At 42.9% G+C, this 14,535-nt stretch overlaps 1 protein-coding gene across 2 annotated transcripts; it reads right to left on the reverse strand.

Moving 5' to 3' along the window:
• Positions 1 to 2,046: 2,046 nt before the first annotated feature.
• Positions 2,047 to 6,498, reverse strand: TIFA (TRAF interacting protein with forkhead associated domain). 2 transcript variants are annotated; one of them, XM_074865150.1, is made up of 3 exons: positions 6,397 to 6,498; positions 3,469 to 3,673; positions 2,047 to 3,366 (listed from the first exon to the last, which is right to left on the reverse strand). In XM_074865150.1, exon 3 carries the CDS (start codon positions 3,344 to 3,346, stop codon positions 2,783 to 2,785), a length of 564 nt encoding a protein of 187 aa, XP_074721251.1. In that variant the 5' UTR covers positions 3,347 to 3,366; positions 3,469 to 3,673; positions 6,397 to 6,498; the 3' UTR covers positions 2,047 to 2,782. The 2 variants fall into 2 exon arrangements, with proteins under 2 accessions (XP_074721251.1, XP_074721252.1); XM_074865151.1 differs by lacking the exon at positions 3,469 to 3,673 and having other exon boundaries at positions 6,397 to 6,490.
• Positions 6,499 to 14,535: the final 8,037 nt, after the last annotated feature.

The raw sequence follows: 14,535 nt of genomic DNA on the forward strand, positions 1-14,535 counted from the left end.
TAGCCGTGTCTAACTACTGAATTTCCATAGCATCCCTTCTTGAGACGTGTTGCTTTGGAAGGGAAGCTCTAACAAGCTGCAATAACAGGACTTGAGGAACTCGGAGCGTGGAGTGTTTCTTCTATCAGCAATGAGCAGCGGTACCCTCATACTTCAAAGGTAAGATAACCTCCCTTGTGTAATGCAGGCAGCTTCCTAGTCTTCATGTCTGTCTGAACTAGTGCACCATTTGTGTTGACTTAGCTGATTGTGCCTGTATATAGGAAATACAGCGTTTTTAATAGGAAACTATGATTTTTAATTCCAGAGGAGTGTTTTACTAAGTTGCTCATCTACAGGTTATACATATGTTTCTATGCTACAGTGTTTCTGGTGAACAAAGCATGTTCTGGTGTGCCTATACTGAACTCTTCTTCCTCAGTCAAACCAACTTCTGGTCAAATCAACACAGTGATAGGATCCTCCTAGGAGAGGATTAATTTTTTAATGTGTATTTTAGAGTTGAGTCTTACCCCAGGAAAATATAGTTGTACTGATGATTAGTATTTGGAAACCATGAAATTGCTGTGGCTTTGTTTTTCCATTCCCAAGGTTTTTTCCTGGTGCCTGGAGATGTGCTGGAGGAGTGCTTTGCTCTACATCTGTGGATATCCATAGAGCCCCTCTGTACAGAGTGAATACAAACTCTACTGAGACACGCCACTCTGAACTCTGCAGACCAGATGGAAGGTTTTTCCCAGGTAAATACTGTTTGTAGATGCTTCTGTTTATATACTGCACTTGAAAATTTGAGATTGGGGTTGTCACTTTTTCTTTAGATAATAGTCCAGAAAGTGTAGGCAAATTAGTATGATTGGTGCCATAGGTTAATGTCCTACGTGACAAAGCTAGTGAATAGAAATTGGATAACAATACTGATTAGTGGCAGTATTAGCAACCTGTTTTTTAAGCCCAAACCAGTACAAAACAAAAACCTGCATGCCATCTGTAATAATCTAAGAGTGCTAATACAAAGAGAGCTGCTTACTGGGAACGCAAAACTAACGCTCCCTCCTCCCTCCCTCCCGAGCCAAATTAGTGAACGTAAGAAATCCCATGCATTTTATATGAGAGGCTGATCTCATGTAAAAGCTTTTATATGTAAGAGCTTGTTTCAGATTGTATTTGCATCTTGTTCTCTTTTTCTAGACAGCTTGCATTTGCACTCTGTCTAATTAAAGAGTAAGAAGACTGAGGTCAAAAGCATATAAAAGCTGAGCAGCCAACAACTACTGGAAATGTGCAACTGGTAGCACCATGCCTGGTGACACGGTGATACCTGCTCAGGTTTGTTTTGTTAAGCTGAGGGGCTGGGTGTGTGACAGAGGTGTTTGTGCCACGATGGCAGCTGAATTGCACATTTAGGCCAAAGACCATGAAGGCAAAGTAAGTACTGGAGCCTAGCTCAAAGAGTAGAAAACATGGGAACAAGGTATTTTTGGCAAGGATGAGATGAATAGAGAAATGAAATCCTAGCTAAGCCTGTGCTTGAGTTTCATTGCCTCTCTTCTGACTTTCTCTTACTTGTGGTTGTTTGCCTTAATCTCAGGTTACGTTGTGTAATTCAACTGTCCTTCCCTCAGTTAAAATTCTGGTTTTATTGTAATGATTAATGCTGAAATGCATCCTGATGTTTAGGGATGATAGGATGGGTAACTCTTATGTGTGCTCTGTTCTGATTCTTTCCAGTGTGTCTTTCAAGAAAACAAATACTTGGCAAAAAAACCCAAGTGCTAATGAAAAGCTGAGCCCCTAGCAAACAAAAACTTAACTGAAACAACCTGAGAAATACTTAAATGAAAAAAAGATTGTAAGAGAGCTTGGGATGGTGGGTAGAGGTAGAAAACTTGCTGAAAGTATTTCTGTCACCTCTTATCTTGGACAAATGCCACTTTTAGACGCCCAGAATAGCGCCAGTGGAAATTTCTTACCTGGATTGTCCTGGAAATAATTTTATTCACCATAAGTGCTTTTAGACTGTAGTTGCAGAAGACAGCAAATCCTTACTAGGCAACCAAATGCTTTTATTACAAAACTTATCTGGATTTTTACATACTGTGATCACTGACACTGCATGCTTATTTACATTCACAAGCAAAAGTAGTTAACTTGCAAAAATATATTTTTTAATTAATCTTAAAAATAGAAGAAAAATCTCACTGCAAGTTATTAAAAACATTAACTTTAAAAGACTATACTGACAAACTGTTTATAAACTGCAAAATCTGGAAAGTTACAACCTAAGCTTGAAAACAGTGTTTGGAATTTCATGGCTAAAGCGAAGCATGAAGTATAATAAATGTAGTGAGACATTATGGAAGCACGAAGTATAATAAATGTAGTGAGACATTATGTCCCTACTTAGCTAACCAATGCTGGGGCTAAAACACTGTTCTGCGTGCTCTATATTAATGCCTGTTAAATATACCTTCAAGGCATGTGGTCACAGTTCTGGAATTGAATCTGCTGCAGTGGATTTGAGTGGCCCTCTATGTCTCCCACATGTTTATGTCGCAGACAGTGGTGATCAGAGAGCGTGCATGCCTTGGTGAAGACAGCGGCAGGAAACTGTTTCTGTTGAACAAAGTATGTTCTGGTATGCCTGTGCTGAAAACACCAAGTAAGAAGAATGATGTGCAGTGGTGAGGACCATCAAGAGCAGTGGACTGAGATGACAACCTTCAATTTCGGACGTTGTGCAGGTTTCAAATGATCAAAGTCTGATCCAGCCTCCTTCTCCCCACTAGCATGACTCATTTTCATCAATCTCTATGGGGCTTTTGTCTTGGGAAGAAAACAAGGAAGAAGAAATGCCATTCTCCGGTATAGGTTGCAGTGATGGCAGGCATCTTTCCTGTAAGATTGGCACTTCAGCCAAGTGTAAGTGAGTTTCAAAATAATCCATGGACTCCCCTTCTTGAATCTCTGCTAAAATCTGGTAGTCCCCAAAACAAATTATGCACTTCCATGGCAAGTCGATTTTGTTTAAGTATCCTAGTTCTGTTTGGTCCACTATCAGTTTTGTTTTCTTGCTCATGTTCTTTATCTCAAAACAAAATTCTGAGCTGTTCAGTTTTCTGTAAAACTGCAATGAAAACTGAACCCGAGAAACACGAGTATCCATTAAGTTGTAACGGCAGACATTAGAATCGCGGCCAAACTTGGCCATTTCATCTGCCCTGACCTGTTCTCGCTTACAGAAATTCAAGCAACGAAACATCATCTTGTCTTCTTGGCAAGGATGGTAAAAGGTCATGTGGAGACATGTTACTGTTTCTTCAGTTTCAGCTTCTTCAAAAGAGGTCATGATGAAATGAGTCCTCAGAACTACAAGAAAGTAACATGAAATCACTGTAGTACCAAAAAAACTGGTTTCAGTGTGGCATTAAAATACTTAATATACTATTGTATAGCGAGTATATAACTTACAGCAAATTGGCTGACAGTAAATGTAACGAAAACACTGGAACGAAGAAGTGGAAGTTGAGCCTACTTAGTCCATGCCAACCATTGCTTCCCACCACCTTGCCAAAGGTGTGTTCAGTGACCACAGCTAAGTGACAGACTCTGTGCTGAACTCTTCCCAGCAGTCAGTCTCCCATCTGTCGCAACGGCTGCATAGCACTCCAGAAGTCTGAAAAACACCCACGACTGTAAATTGTTGCCAACTAGTTCTTCGTGAGGGTCCTGCAGGTAGATTTATCTTTGGAAGAAATATGTCACTTAGCAGTGACAGTAAGCTTTACTTTATGGACTTAGAGTATTAAGTAGTACTGTCTGGGCCTGCACGCTCTGTTTTACAGTGTAGTCTAGAAGGTATCAGACAAACAACTTACAAATGTAGTCTGACTGTAGGCAGTAATATTTCAAATGTGTATAAACCACTCTTGGCTCTTTATTCAGAATTTACCTCTTGTATGAAACGAAATACAGTGTTTAAAAGTGACTGATGTGACAGTATGTAAAATGAATGCAAGAGCTGAATATCAGCAAGACCTAAAGGAGGAATTGTCACCAACTCTAGGTATTTCCCTGTTAACTATCAGAAAAATCTCAGCTATCTGCTGCAGAAGTACTTAACTAGGCACTAAAAATAACAAATAACTTCTGCTGAGTTTTGGTTTTTGGGTGGTGGTTTTTTTTTTTTTTTTTAGATCGCATGCAGCAGAGAGATCCTTGCTTATGAACTAAATCCTGTTCCAAAGTAACTTGAGTGCATCCAAACAAAATTTATGAGCCGCTTTAGGAAACACTGTAATCTGGTCCTCTATACATGCAAGGCCAGTAGTTTCTTGGACTGATACTTAGTCTAAAGAAAGAAAAGGCTACGTAATTACTTACAGTAGGAACCAGAGAATGAGTTCAGTTACTCACCAGAGAAACATGTGAGCAGCCATTTAACTGGAATCACATAATGCAGATGTTTGTCATGTTTCTCCTTCTAGATTGCAGTAAGTTCCCAACATGTCACACACCAATCCTGAGCTTTCTCACCAGCTCTAATCAGTGAATGATGCCGAAAAGCAGCTTATAATTTAATCTGTTTTTTTATGGGTAGGTGAATCACCACTGCGGTTAAGTATTCTGTCTTGTGTTTTTTTAAGGTGAAATTATATCACTGTACATAAACACCAAACACAATGGTGGTATATCAGTGCATCACTTTGTGTGAAACCTCAGAATTGCTTCCTTCTTACACCTTTAACACCGTAACAGCAACAGTTCTGACACAGTAGTTTAGCAACCTCAGCTTGCTTACTGAAGTAGGCTATAACAGTGCTTCTGTCAAGCTTAGATGATTAGAGAAATAGAAGATTTCAAGTAGCTCTCGGAGCTCGATTCAAAACAAACTAGGAAATACCATCAGTGGATGCGCTGTCTCTTTCTGTGCTTAGTTCTGCCCTTTGCTGTCTTGCACCAGTAAAAGGATGTGAGATGCTCTATGAGGTCAGCTTTGGTTAAAGGGGAAAACCAAATCATTTCACTTGATTTGCACATCAGCCTACAGAGACAGTTTTTCTGTCTCGAGACTTTGGCTGACTTTGATAACAACTTAAGAGCATGTTCTGCTTCTGTTAGTATCTTCCTTAACTGGTTTCTGAAATGCATCAGGACTGGGCAAAACACAGGAATATCAAGAAATGTATTTTGAGAAATCTGCAGTATATACAACTGTGCATCAGATCAGTGCAAAAGGTTGGCTTTATTTGCATGTTTATGAATTCTACAAATGGCTACGTTTATTAATTAGGGAAGGGGAAGAACAGCCATTGGTAACTTCAGCAGCACCCACTGACCCTGCTCTCTATTCATGATCTGTTTGTGTGCCACCTCCCGCATCCCCAGCTCAGCTGCCCCATCCTCTGTTAAAGGTTTATTGAGGCTGGATTAAACATATTTTCATGTAAATACTGAAGGAGTTTCTATTTACTAGATTGGACAGGAGAAATATTTCAGAGAACTCCAACTGGAGAAAGAAACTTGCTATAGTTAAATCCAGAATTCTGCAACTGTAAGGTTGCACTGCTCTTGTCTGTACCTTAATTTGAGTCAAACAAAGTGTGATCTTTCCTCTTTCCCTTCTTCTAGCATCATCTCCTTCAGTGTGCATCATTATCCCCATTTTTAGAGACAGGAGAATGACACAGAGCATTAAGATCAAGGATGCTGAACTTGAGAGCCACACGACTCCTAGTCAAGTGTTTAACAATATATGCAAGAGCTATAACTCTCTACCTGGACCTTATTGCTCAGAGCTCTGCCAGTTTGCTTTTGCAAATCAAAACATAAGCGTTCAACCTACGTATCAAGAAAGAATAACATCTGTTTTGTGATTTAACTTTCATTTTAAAGGACCATGAACTTTGAGGCGGGGCAATGTGACATGAGTTTCAAGCACATTCCACAAGGACAGCTCGCCTTTTTGTGTCCCCAAAATACTATGTTGTGGTCATGGGTATATCTTTCTCCCTCTGCAAGAGACTACATAGGAGGCCGGCAGACCCCATCTTGCGTTTCAAACTCCGCTCATCTCTGAGCAGGTTTGTACCGCGTGCTGCTGCACGTACGTTGCCCAGAACAGGTCAGATGTATTTCTGACAGCTCCTCGCTTGGGAGCGTGACCTCACTTTCGCTAAAAATACCATTTTTGCTGGCGATATAGGAGAATATGCCCAAAGTGTTGCCTACCTGCGGACACTCCCAGAGCAGGGCTCTGTCCCACAGGCCCCCCCGCACCCAGCTGCTCGGCGAGGGCAGGAGCCCCCCAAAGCCGCCATCTCCCTCAGAACTTACTGAAGAAACCCCGCTCTCCCCTGTGCCGGTACCCCAGGGCCCGGCCTGCCCCTTTCCCCTCACCTGCCGGCGGGCGGGCGGGAGCGCCTCCGGTCGCCTTCCGTCCCGCGGGGAGCGGCCTTTAGGCGCCTGCCGGAGGGTCCTCGGTCCCCAGCGGCTCCTCAGCGCCCGGTACCCCGCCGGTAAGCGCCGGGCGGGAAGGCGGGGAGCGGCCACGGGTGGCGGAGTGGCCGCGGCCCGGCCCTGCCGTCAGTGGGGCGGGGGCTGGCGGTGAGGGAAGGCGGGAGCAGCGGCCGCGCTGAGGACGGGAGGTGCTGGGGCTGCCTGGGCCGGCTGCCTGAACCTGGGTTGGTTTTCTAAAAAGTATACCCAGGTCTTCTTTTATTGTAGTGAACAAACCGAAAATAAAAATTAGCCTCAGCTCTGTCTGGGGTTTTATGTAGACAACTGAAAATCTCGTGCTCGTGAGTAACTTACTCAAAGCGGTAGTCGCAGCGATGTCAAGGATGTGATCCAGAGTCTGCAGGCTTAGTTTTCAGACTATTTCAGTTTCACTCCCCCCTCCTTTGAAAAGTAAAATGCTTTAGCAAGCAGCACATAATAACAGTTGACTGATGATGTTCTTAAATTGAGTATTTTCAAATATTTGGTTATTTGCTTTAAGCAACAGTGGTTCAGCTTCATTGCACTGCCTTTGGGAAAAAACCTAATCTTTTCTTGGCTGCTGATCTAAGCTGAGCTGAAAACTTTCCATTTTACTAGAAATCCTGAGGCAGCCCTGCCATCTGGTAAGAAAAACAATGAGCAATTCTCTCTCATTCAGCTGCTTCATTTTTCTTACTAAGCAAGATTACTCCCAAGCACAGAACGAGAGGCAGAGTGCAGAAAAAAAACTGTTTCATCTTGGTTTGAATCCTAGATACTCGGTGTCTACCCTCACCTGTGCTTGTACAATGTTGTGACTAGCAAGGTGTTGATATGTGCTATAGGCTTGATTGCTTTGCCACGGGCGGTGAAATACTGCATTGGTTCATAGAAACTATTTTTAATTTGTGGGTTCGTTTTATTTATTCAACAAATAGGTAAATTACTCATGGGTTGATAACTTCCTTTGTAGTTCTTGTAGAATAGCTTTTATCTGTACACAGACTAATACATCTGCTTCATATGGCCTTCTCCCCTTACATCAGAAAAAAAAGGGTTCGACTTTGTTTTGCAAGAAGTCACGCTGAAAAGCAGAAAAGGAAAACAGATTCTTCCATGTTTCTCCCTTAGCAGAATGCCTTTCCTGCAGCAGGCAGGGCTGGGCGTGTGTGCTCATACAAAAGCACTTTGCTGCCTTATGGAAAAGCCAGAGTTGTGCAACCCTGCTATTTATTGCATCTTGATGGTTGTGATTCCTGTCAGCCCTTTGGTTCCGGAAACAGTCCACTTCCTGGGCTGCCAGAGAGCTTTTCTGGTCGGATTATTTTGATACTTGTACCTATTGAGGTATGTATGTGCCCTTCCTTTTTTTCCTAGGATGATATAACCTCATATTAACTACATATTCCATATTAGTTTATGATTTAAATATAGCTCTGCGTGATTTCATACAGGAGAGGGCAGGAACTGGATTTACTGCTCCTCTCTTCTGTAAGTTTTGAACTGATTGAAATGCTGCCAGCTTTAGGAAAACAACTCTAGGTTTGCCCTATATGAGAAAAAAATTCAGGGACTCGGTGCTTGTGGGTTTTTTCGGTGATCTTCTTGCGAAAATGATTACGTGGTTTACTAGAGTTCATTCTTGTATTACAGTAACTTAATTGAAATTTCTTTGGTCAAAAGCAAAACTGAAAATAAACACATAAAACTTTGTAGGGCTGAGCTGCACTGTGTGGTGAGCAATCCGCTGGGACTTGGGTCAGGGAAGCCAATGTCAACGTTAAGGTAGTAGCTCTTGCTGCTGTCCTGTTTTGTGTTGTCTGCACAACCCCTTCCTCTCCTGGTGTTGTGATTTTTCCCTAGACATGCTTTCCTTTCTGGAGCATGAATATACTGTGGCATCACTGGAGTTATCCAACAGATAATCAAGGTGATGGTAATTTTGAGCCTTCCCACACCAGACTGCAAAGCCAGTGGCACACAGCATTCTCCTGGATTACAAAGGATAAGGATATAAACAATAAAGGTGGAGCAGAAGCACACTCGCCTTTCAAGTTGCCTTCCAGCTGACTGGTTTTCAGACACCTGTATTAGTTGCCTTGCCAATCCCTAGAGAGGAGGGAAGGCGTAGGAAAAGTCATGCTCGTTACTTTAAATGGATGTTTCCTCCCTAGGTATGCCCAGTGTGGCATCTCTGTGTAATTATCGGTGACTCATTATTGATACTAGCTGTTTGGGCTAATTAAGTATTTGTAATGCGTGGGCTGAAAGGCAGAGGTGGTTTTGGCTCGGCTGTGGGGGTGTATTGCTTTTCTAACAACTGATTTGTAAGGCTTTGGATACCTCTAGAGCCTGAATAGGCAAATCTGGAAAATAGGAAGATGCTAGGAACTCTTACGTTCCTTTCAGTCATGATTGGCTTTGAAAATCTGAGAATCAGTGAGGGTAAATATATTGCTTTCTCTTTCTGGGAGGTTCATGGTAGGTCAAAGAGTTATAGAAAGTATATTCTGAGTTAATGAGTGGAAGGACCATTTTTGGATATCTGTGTTCCAGCTAATTCTTTCTGAATGACTCAACGTGAAATCTTCCTTTACCAGCTTCCTCCTTATGGTTTAACACACTGTAAGAAACCTTACCAGAACATCCCCAGGGTTTTTTTGAGTGCTCTGGCACATGGTGCAGATGGCACAGCTGTTAATGGTCTGGCTGGCTGGTCATGAGTTGGGAATGCTGTGATAACATTTCTCAGACACTTGGGGATCATGTCCTTTATAGTTTCGTCTCTCCTAGTGCATAAAAGCCATTCTGCAGACATTTGAGGCAAGATAGGAAGATATGAGACCAGCAGTAGTCTCGACCAGTCTGAAACTTTCTATTTCTCTCTGCTATTTAAATTATCATTATGAAAGTATCCGTATCCTGTTGGATCAACAGCAAGTCTGACCTGATTTCAGTGGTGCTGAGATTTCACCACGCTTCTGTCCTTCCCTCCTAAGGCCAGGTTTTACGTGTGGTTATCAAAGCTGCCGAGGTAGTGCCTAGGTGTGCCAGCTATGTGACAGGATGGATGCAGGTGTAAAAGGTGACTGCACTTGTGAATGTTGCATAAGTATGATTTCTGTGGTTTTCTGATGGCCCTTTTTTTGGTTACTAGCTTTCCCACTCACTGGTGCAGCTCATTAATGGTGTCATCATGTGAATAGTGAAGCAGATGCTGTGACCTAGTGAGACTTTATATCTTATATCAAACTTTACATTAGAAATACTTGCGGTGGATTTGAATGCACGGGGGTTTGGTTTTAAGGCAAATATGTAGAGGTGCCATTTTTCAGCAGGATTGGCCCCTCGCCACAGGGGGACATAAGCAATGCTTTCATGTTTCAATGTCACGCGTGTGAAAGAAGCGAAGCGCAGCCTCTGCAGTGAGGTTAGCAGAAAGTCTGCGAAGAGCGTAGTAGGTGAGCGAGTTGCCCACCCAGCCCTCTCCGTATCCCCCTGGTTTGTGCAGCCCCGCGGGCACGGCTCCCGAGGGACGTGTGCTCTGTTCGCTGACTTTCTTCCCCAGCATTAAATGCCTCCCTCTTGTCTTGCTGTGGCAAGTGCCTGCCTTGTGCGCTTGGGCGTGCTGGGTGGCAGGGGACACGCTGCCATTGTACCTCTCCTGCCCCAGGGCTTCCTCTCCTGGGGTGGCACAGGGGTGACCTGAAATCGTCCTTCACTCATTCAGGGATGAACAGAGACACAGAGGAGGAGGTTGGTGAGAGCTGATGGCTGCTTCAGAGCTATAAAATCAAGGCTGGTGAACATGTTTGCTTATGCATAGGCTATGCTGGGGTATAATAATATTCACTGTCTACAGCTGAAACACGCGTGTTGATTCAAATACCAACCTGTGCCCTCCTGCTGCTCTTCCTCCGTGCTTCATAGCCCGTTTCTTGATGCAAACCACCTTAGTGCTGTCGAGGGTACAGGGGTGGGAGCCAGTAGGTGGCAATGTGTGACCAGACATGGGGAGTCACCATTTGTTTTGGGTTTTTTGGTGTTTTGTGGGCATTTTTTGTTTGGTTTGGTTTTTTGTTTGTTTGTTTTTAAGTCAGAAACTTCATTTTGATATTGCAAGAGCTGTTGTGGTATTTGTAAGTTAATGATAATAATGGTAGTGGTAACTTCCAAGAGTTCATTTGGGAAAGGCGTAACGGAGTACACAACGACTTATAGCTAGGTTCTGCAATGAGTTATTATTACTGTGCAGGGACCAAGTGCCTCATGTTCAAAAGAAAATAAATAGGCCTTTTTCAAAGACACATGTATTCCAAAGACAAAGCAAGATATTCAGCTGTATCTCAGTGTGAGAGGGAGGAGAGATGCATGGGCAGGAGGTGCATTCACTGAACTTTGAGATCCCAGTGCCAAGAACAGCTCCATGAAGCAGAACGGAGGTATTCCAAAGGAAGAAGAGCGAGCACAGTTCCCTCTATGATTATTTGTTTTTTGCTCCTTCTTTACTCAAGAGAAAAAGCTTTTTCATTTCCCATCTTGATTGACCTGAATAAACTGATGAGGAAGCTCACCTTGACTACTGAAGAGAATTCTCTCTTCCAAGATGGACTTTGTTTATCCCACTCTCCAAGTTCTCATTTTCTTTACCTTTCTCCATCATGGTCTGTCCATGGTCCTCCTGAACCCCTCTGGCTTCTCCCGTTTGCTTCTGTCTTGCGTGTCTGCTATCTCAGTTTCTCTTCCATCTTCCTGCCCCTCTTGCTGTCTGTTGTTCTTCTCTCTTGCCATCCTCCTGATTGTTATTCCTACCCCCTCTGTTGCTCCCTCCACCCTTTGTTTGTTTTGGGGCCTTTCTCCCTCCCTCTGGTTTTTCTCCTTTTCATCCATCCCACTGCCCTTATTTCTGCTTTCTCCCCAGTCTGCTTTTACTGCTGAGGACTAGACACCTGTGGAGTGACTTGCAGGACAACTAAAACCACGCAGTCATGCGGCAGCAAGGAAGCAAACACCGGGAAGAGACTGGAAGGTGGAACAGACTGATCTGTCTGTTGGCATCACACAGCAAGACCCAGTAGTGGGTCCTCAGTGTTTCCCTTTTTATTCTGTTAAAAGGAAGGGTACCCTCTCTATAAATAACTGGTAGGGATCCAGGGCTAGAGAAAGAAAGTACAGCAGCGACACTGTGGACAGAAGTGGAGGTGTTCCTTGTGACTTAGAGCCCCTTCTTATTGACAGCTATGGCTTTGGAGGAAGGGTCATGCAGCTTGGTGGGAGAGAAGGTCCTGTAATTCCAGCTGTCATGGGACAAGAAGCTGAAAAAGAGGAGTAAGGGAGGTTCAATGCCATAGAGCAGGTGCTCGCTTCTTGCTCAAAATTAGAAGTAAATCATCTTTAAGCCCTGATACAGAAGAAGAATTGTCAGCTGTTCCCTGTTGTCTTTTTTTTTTTAAGTTGGAACAAAGACTGGAGTCTTAAGCGTGTTGGAATAACAAGTTTCTCAGAGAAGAATTTCTTAATGAATTTCAGTAGAGATGAAAATGAAAAAGTAATTTGTGCAACTTAAAAGCATGTTGGGGATGTCTGTGCACAGCTGCTGATGGTAACTGCTCGCAGGATTTCCTTGTGTCTTCTAATAATAGAAAGCTGTGTTTTTTTTGTTGGTGAGCCCTGCTAGGGTCCTCTTTGTTTACAAATAACTGTGAGTCCAGCTTTCAGTTATTTGGTGCTCATCTCCCATCTTTGTATGTGGAGGTGATTTACCAGTTGAACTTTTGTAGCCCTAGTTGTACGTCACCACAGTTAGAGCTGGCATATACATCTCCCCACATACGTTATTTTGTGGAACTTCTCTCAAACTAGAAGAGAAAATACTTGGCATACAGATAAGGCTTTTCCTTCTGTAATTGCTTCTGAGAAGTAGGTGATTCATGTGTGATTTTTTTCTTTTTCCCCCTGCAGATGCCCTGTGAACTTCGTACGTATGACCCTTGATATCTTCATGACATCTCAGTTTTTGACCTTGTCAGATTCACAAGCTCTGTGAGACTAGACCCTATGAAGGCTTGCTTAAGAGAAGTCTGTGCTGCTGTGGGTAGCCCAGCACGCAGTGTGACACCTTGACTAGAGTTCTGTGCAATACAGGGCATGCCAGGAAGTGGAAGCTCCATCTTTCACATCAAATCTCATGTTGAAGATCTGAACAAGAGGAGTCTTGAACTGGTGTATTACAACCATTGAGTGAGCGTTTATCAACCTTTATAATCTCACTGATCAACAGTGACCATTAAGAGACCAACAGCATTCTTTGCAAGAACTGGAACAACAGTCTAGATTTCCTACAAAGATTACAGTAGAGGGAAGCATGTTCTCTCTAGGTCATAACCCTTGCATTTCAGTTTGATGTTCTCTGCTCTTTATTTCCTCTTCTAGAGAACTAAACTGAGGCAGCTGCACTTTCTCAAAGTGGCCAGACATCAGCAGTAATCAGAGGCATCACAATCCATAGTTCGGCTAGTGGCAAGCATTTTAAGTATGGTATTGGGAAGTGATAAGGTTCTAACAATGATAAAATCTATTTGCTGCATTAAAAAAATCTGTTTCCTCTTCCTGTGAAGCAAATCCATGGGAGTGTAAAAACCATGACAACTGATACAGAATCCAGTGAAATGGTTTGGCTGAAAGCAGAAGCTTCACAACTTCAGCATGCTTTGGAATAGCCTCCAAAACACCATCTCTGTACTTCTTTACATTCGCCACATGAGGGATGATGTGGTCTTGTCTCCTATGTACATAATAGCAATTCTAAATGTATTGGATTATCAACATTTTAGATGAGATACTATTTTGATAGCAAGGAGCTTAAACATTGCCTTCACCAGGCCCAAGATTTTACCATAGAGACTGAATCTCCTCACTCTGTCTGGTTTGACACTATTTAGATGGAGATAATTTCATGTGTGCAATGGAGACTGAACAGAACCAACCTTTCCAGCTCCCTTCAAAAGCAGTCACTGAACAGAGGAAGTTATTTTGAAGAGTTAAAGATAAGCACTAAAATAAACTGTCTTTTGCTGATACATAGCAGGATCCCTGAATATAGTGTTACTTTTTTTTTCCGCCCCTTTTGACTTGTATAGGTGCTAAGGTGTTAAAGAGTCCATATTCTGTGCTGTGTGGCAATAAAAACCTCTATTCCATTACCTCAGTTTATAGTGTTTAAGGGCACCCAGCTGTGAGAGATGCGGCCTGCCTTGGAGGTACATGACCCTTTTTTTCTTTTTTTTAAAAAAATATGTATGATTGTGTCCCAAACTACTCTGTCTGCGATGTCTTTATGTTGTGGAGCTCACTGGCACAATACAACACTATCCCTTTTCCTCAGATGTAGGCTTGAGTGGTAGTGAATCAGTTTGGTATTGCTCTTGCTTTCTAGCTGGCATCCTAAAACTAAGTGACCAAGAAATAGACCTGAAATAAATGTGAACCTTGCTGAAATAAATGTGAGCCTTTCCACAGAAAGGGATCAAAGGGGGAATAGAGGCAGAAAGAGAAGACAGGAAGGAACCACATCTCAATAAATATTCTCACTTTGGCATCTTTTGGCTCACTCTGGGTTATACTGGCTGTTGCCCTTTCAGTGTGAGCCATTGCTGTGTTTCAGAAGCCTTGCTGGACTGTGAGAGAGAGGATTTGCCCAAGGAAGCAGGTGCCTGGTTCATCTTTACCTTTCATTGTTCTGGTAACCCTCTCTTGGAGCAGTTGCTGTCTGATATTTAGAAACAAGACACTTGTATTACTGTAGGCTCTGGTTGTAAATTGGCATTGAGAAGTGGTGAAGGCAGCCACGTATCTCTTCCCTCTTGTGCAGCCCCTTGCTTGGGACTAGGGCGGGTCTGTCCTTTACAGAAACTCTTGGTGATGAGAACAGTAGGATTTCACAGCACAGGGAGCATTGGTTTATGGCTCTGTGTATAGTCTCACAAGGGAACACTGTTCAATAGGCTTCAAAGTGATTCAGCCATGGCATAACCGTGGCTGTGGCCACATGTAATATAG

This window comes from Strix uralensis, chromosome 4, assembly GCF_047716275.1.
Source record: "Strix uralensis isolate ZFMK-TIS-50842 chromosome 4, bStrUra1, whole genome shotgun sequence".
Taxonomy (NCBI): Eukaryota; Metazoa; Chordata; class Aves; order Strigiformes; family Strigidae; genus Strix; species Strix uralensis.

Excerpts from the sequence above, each read along its gene's own strand:
- TIFA (XM_074865150.1), bottom strand. The coding sequence starts at position 3,346 with ATGACCTCTTTTGAAGAAGCTGAAACTGAAGAAACAGTAACATGTCTC.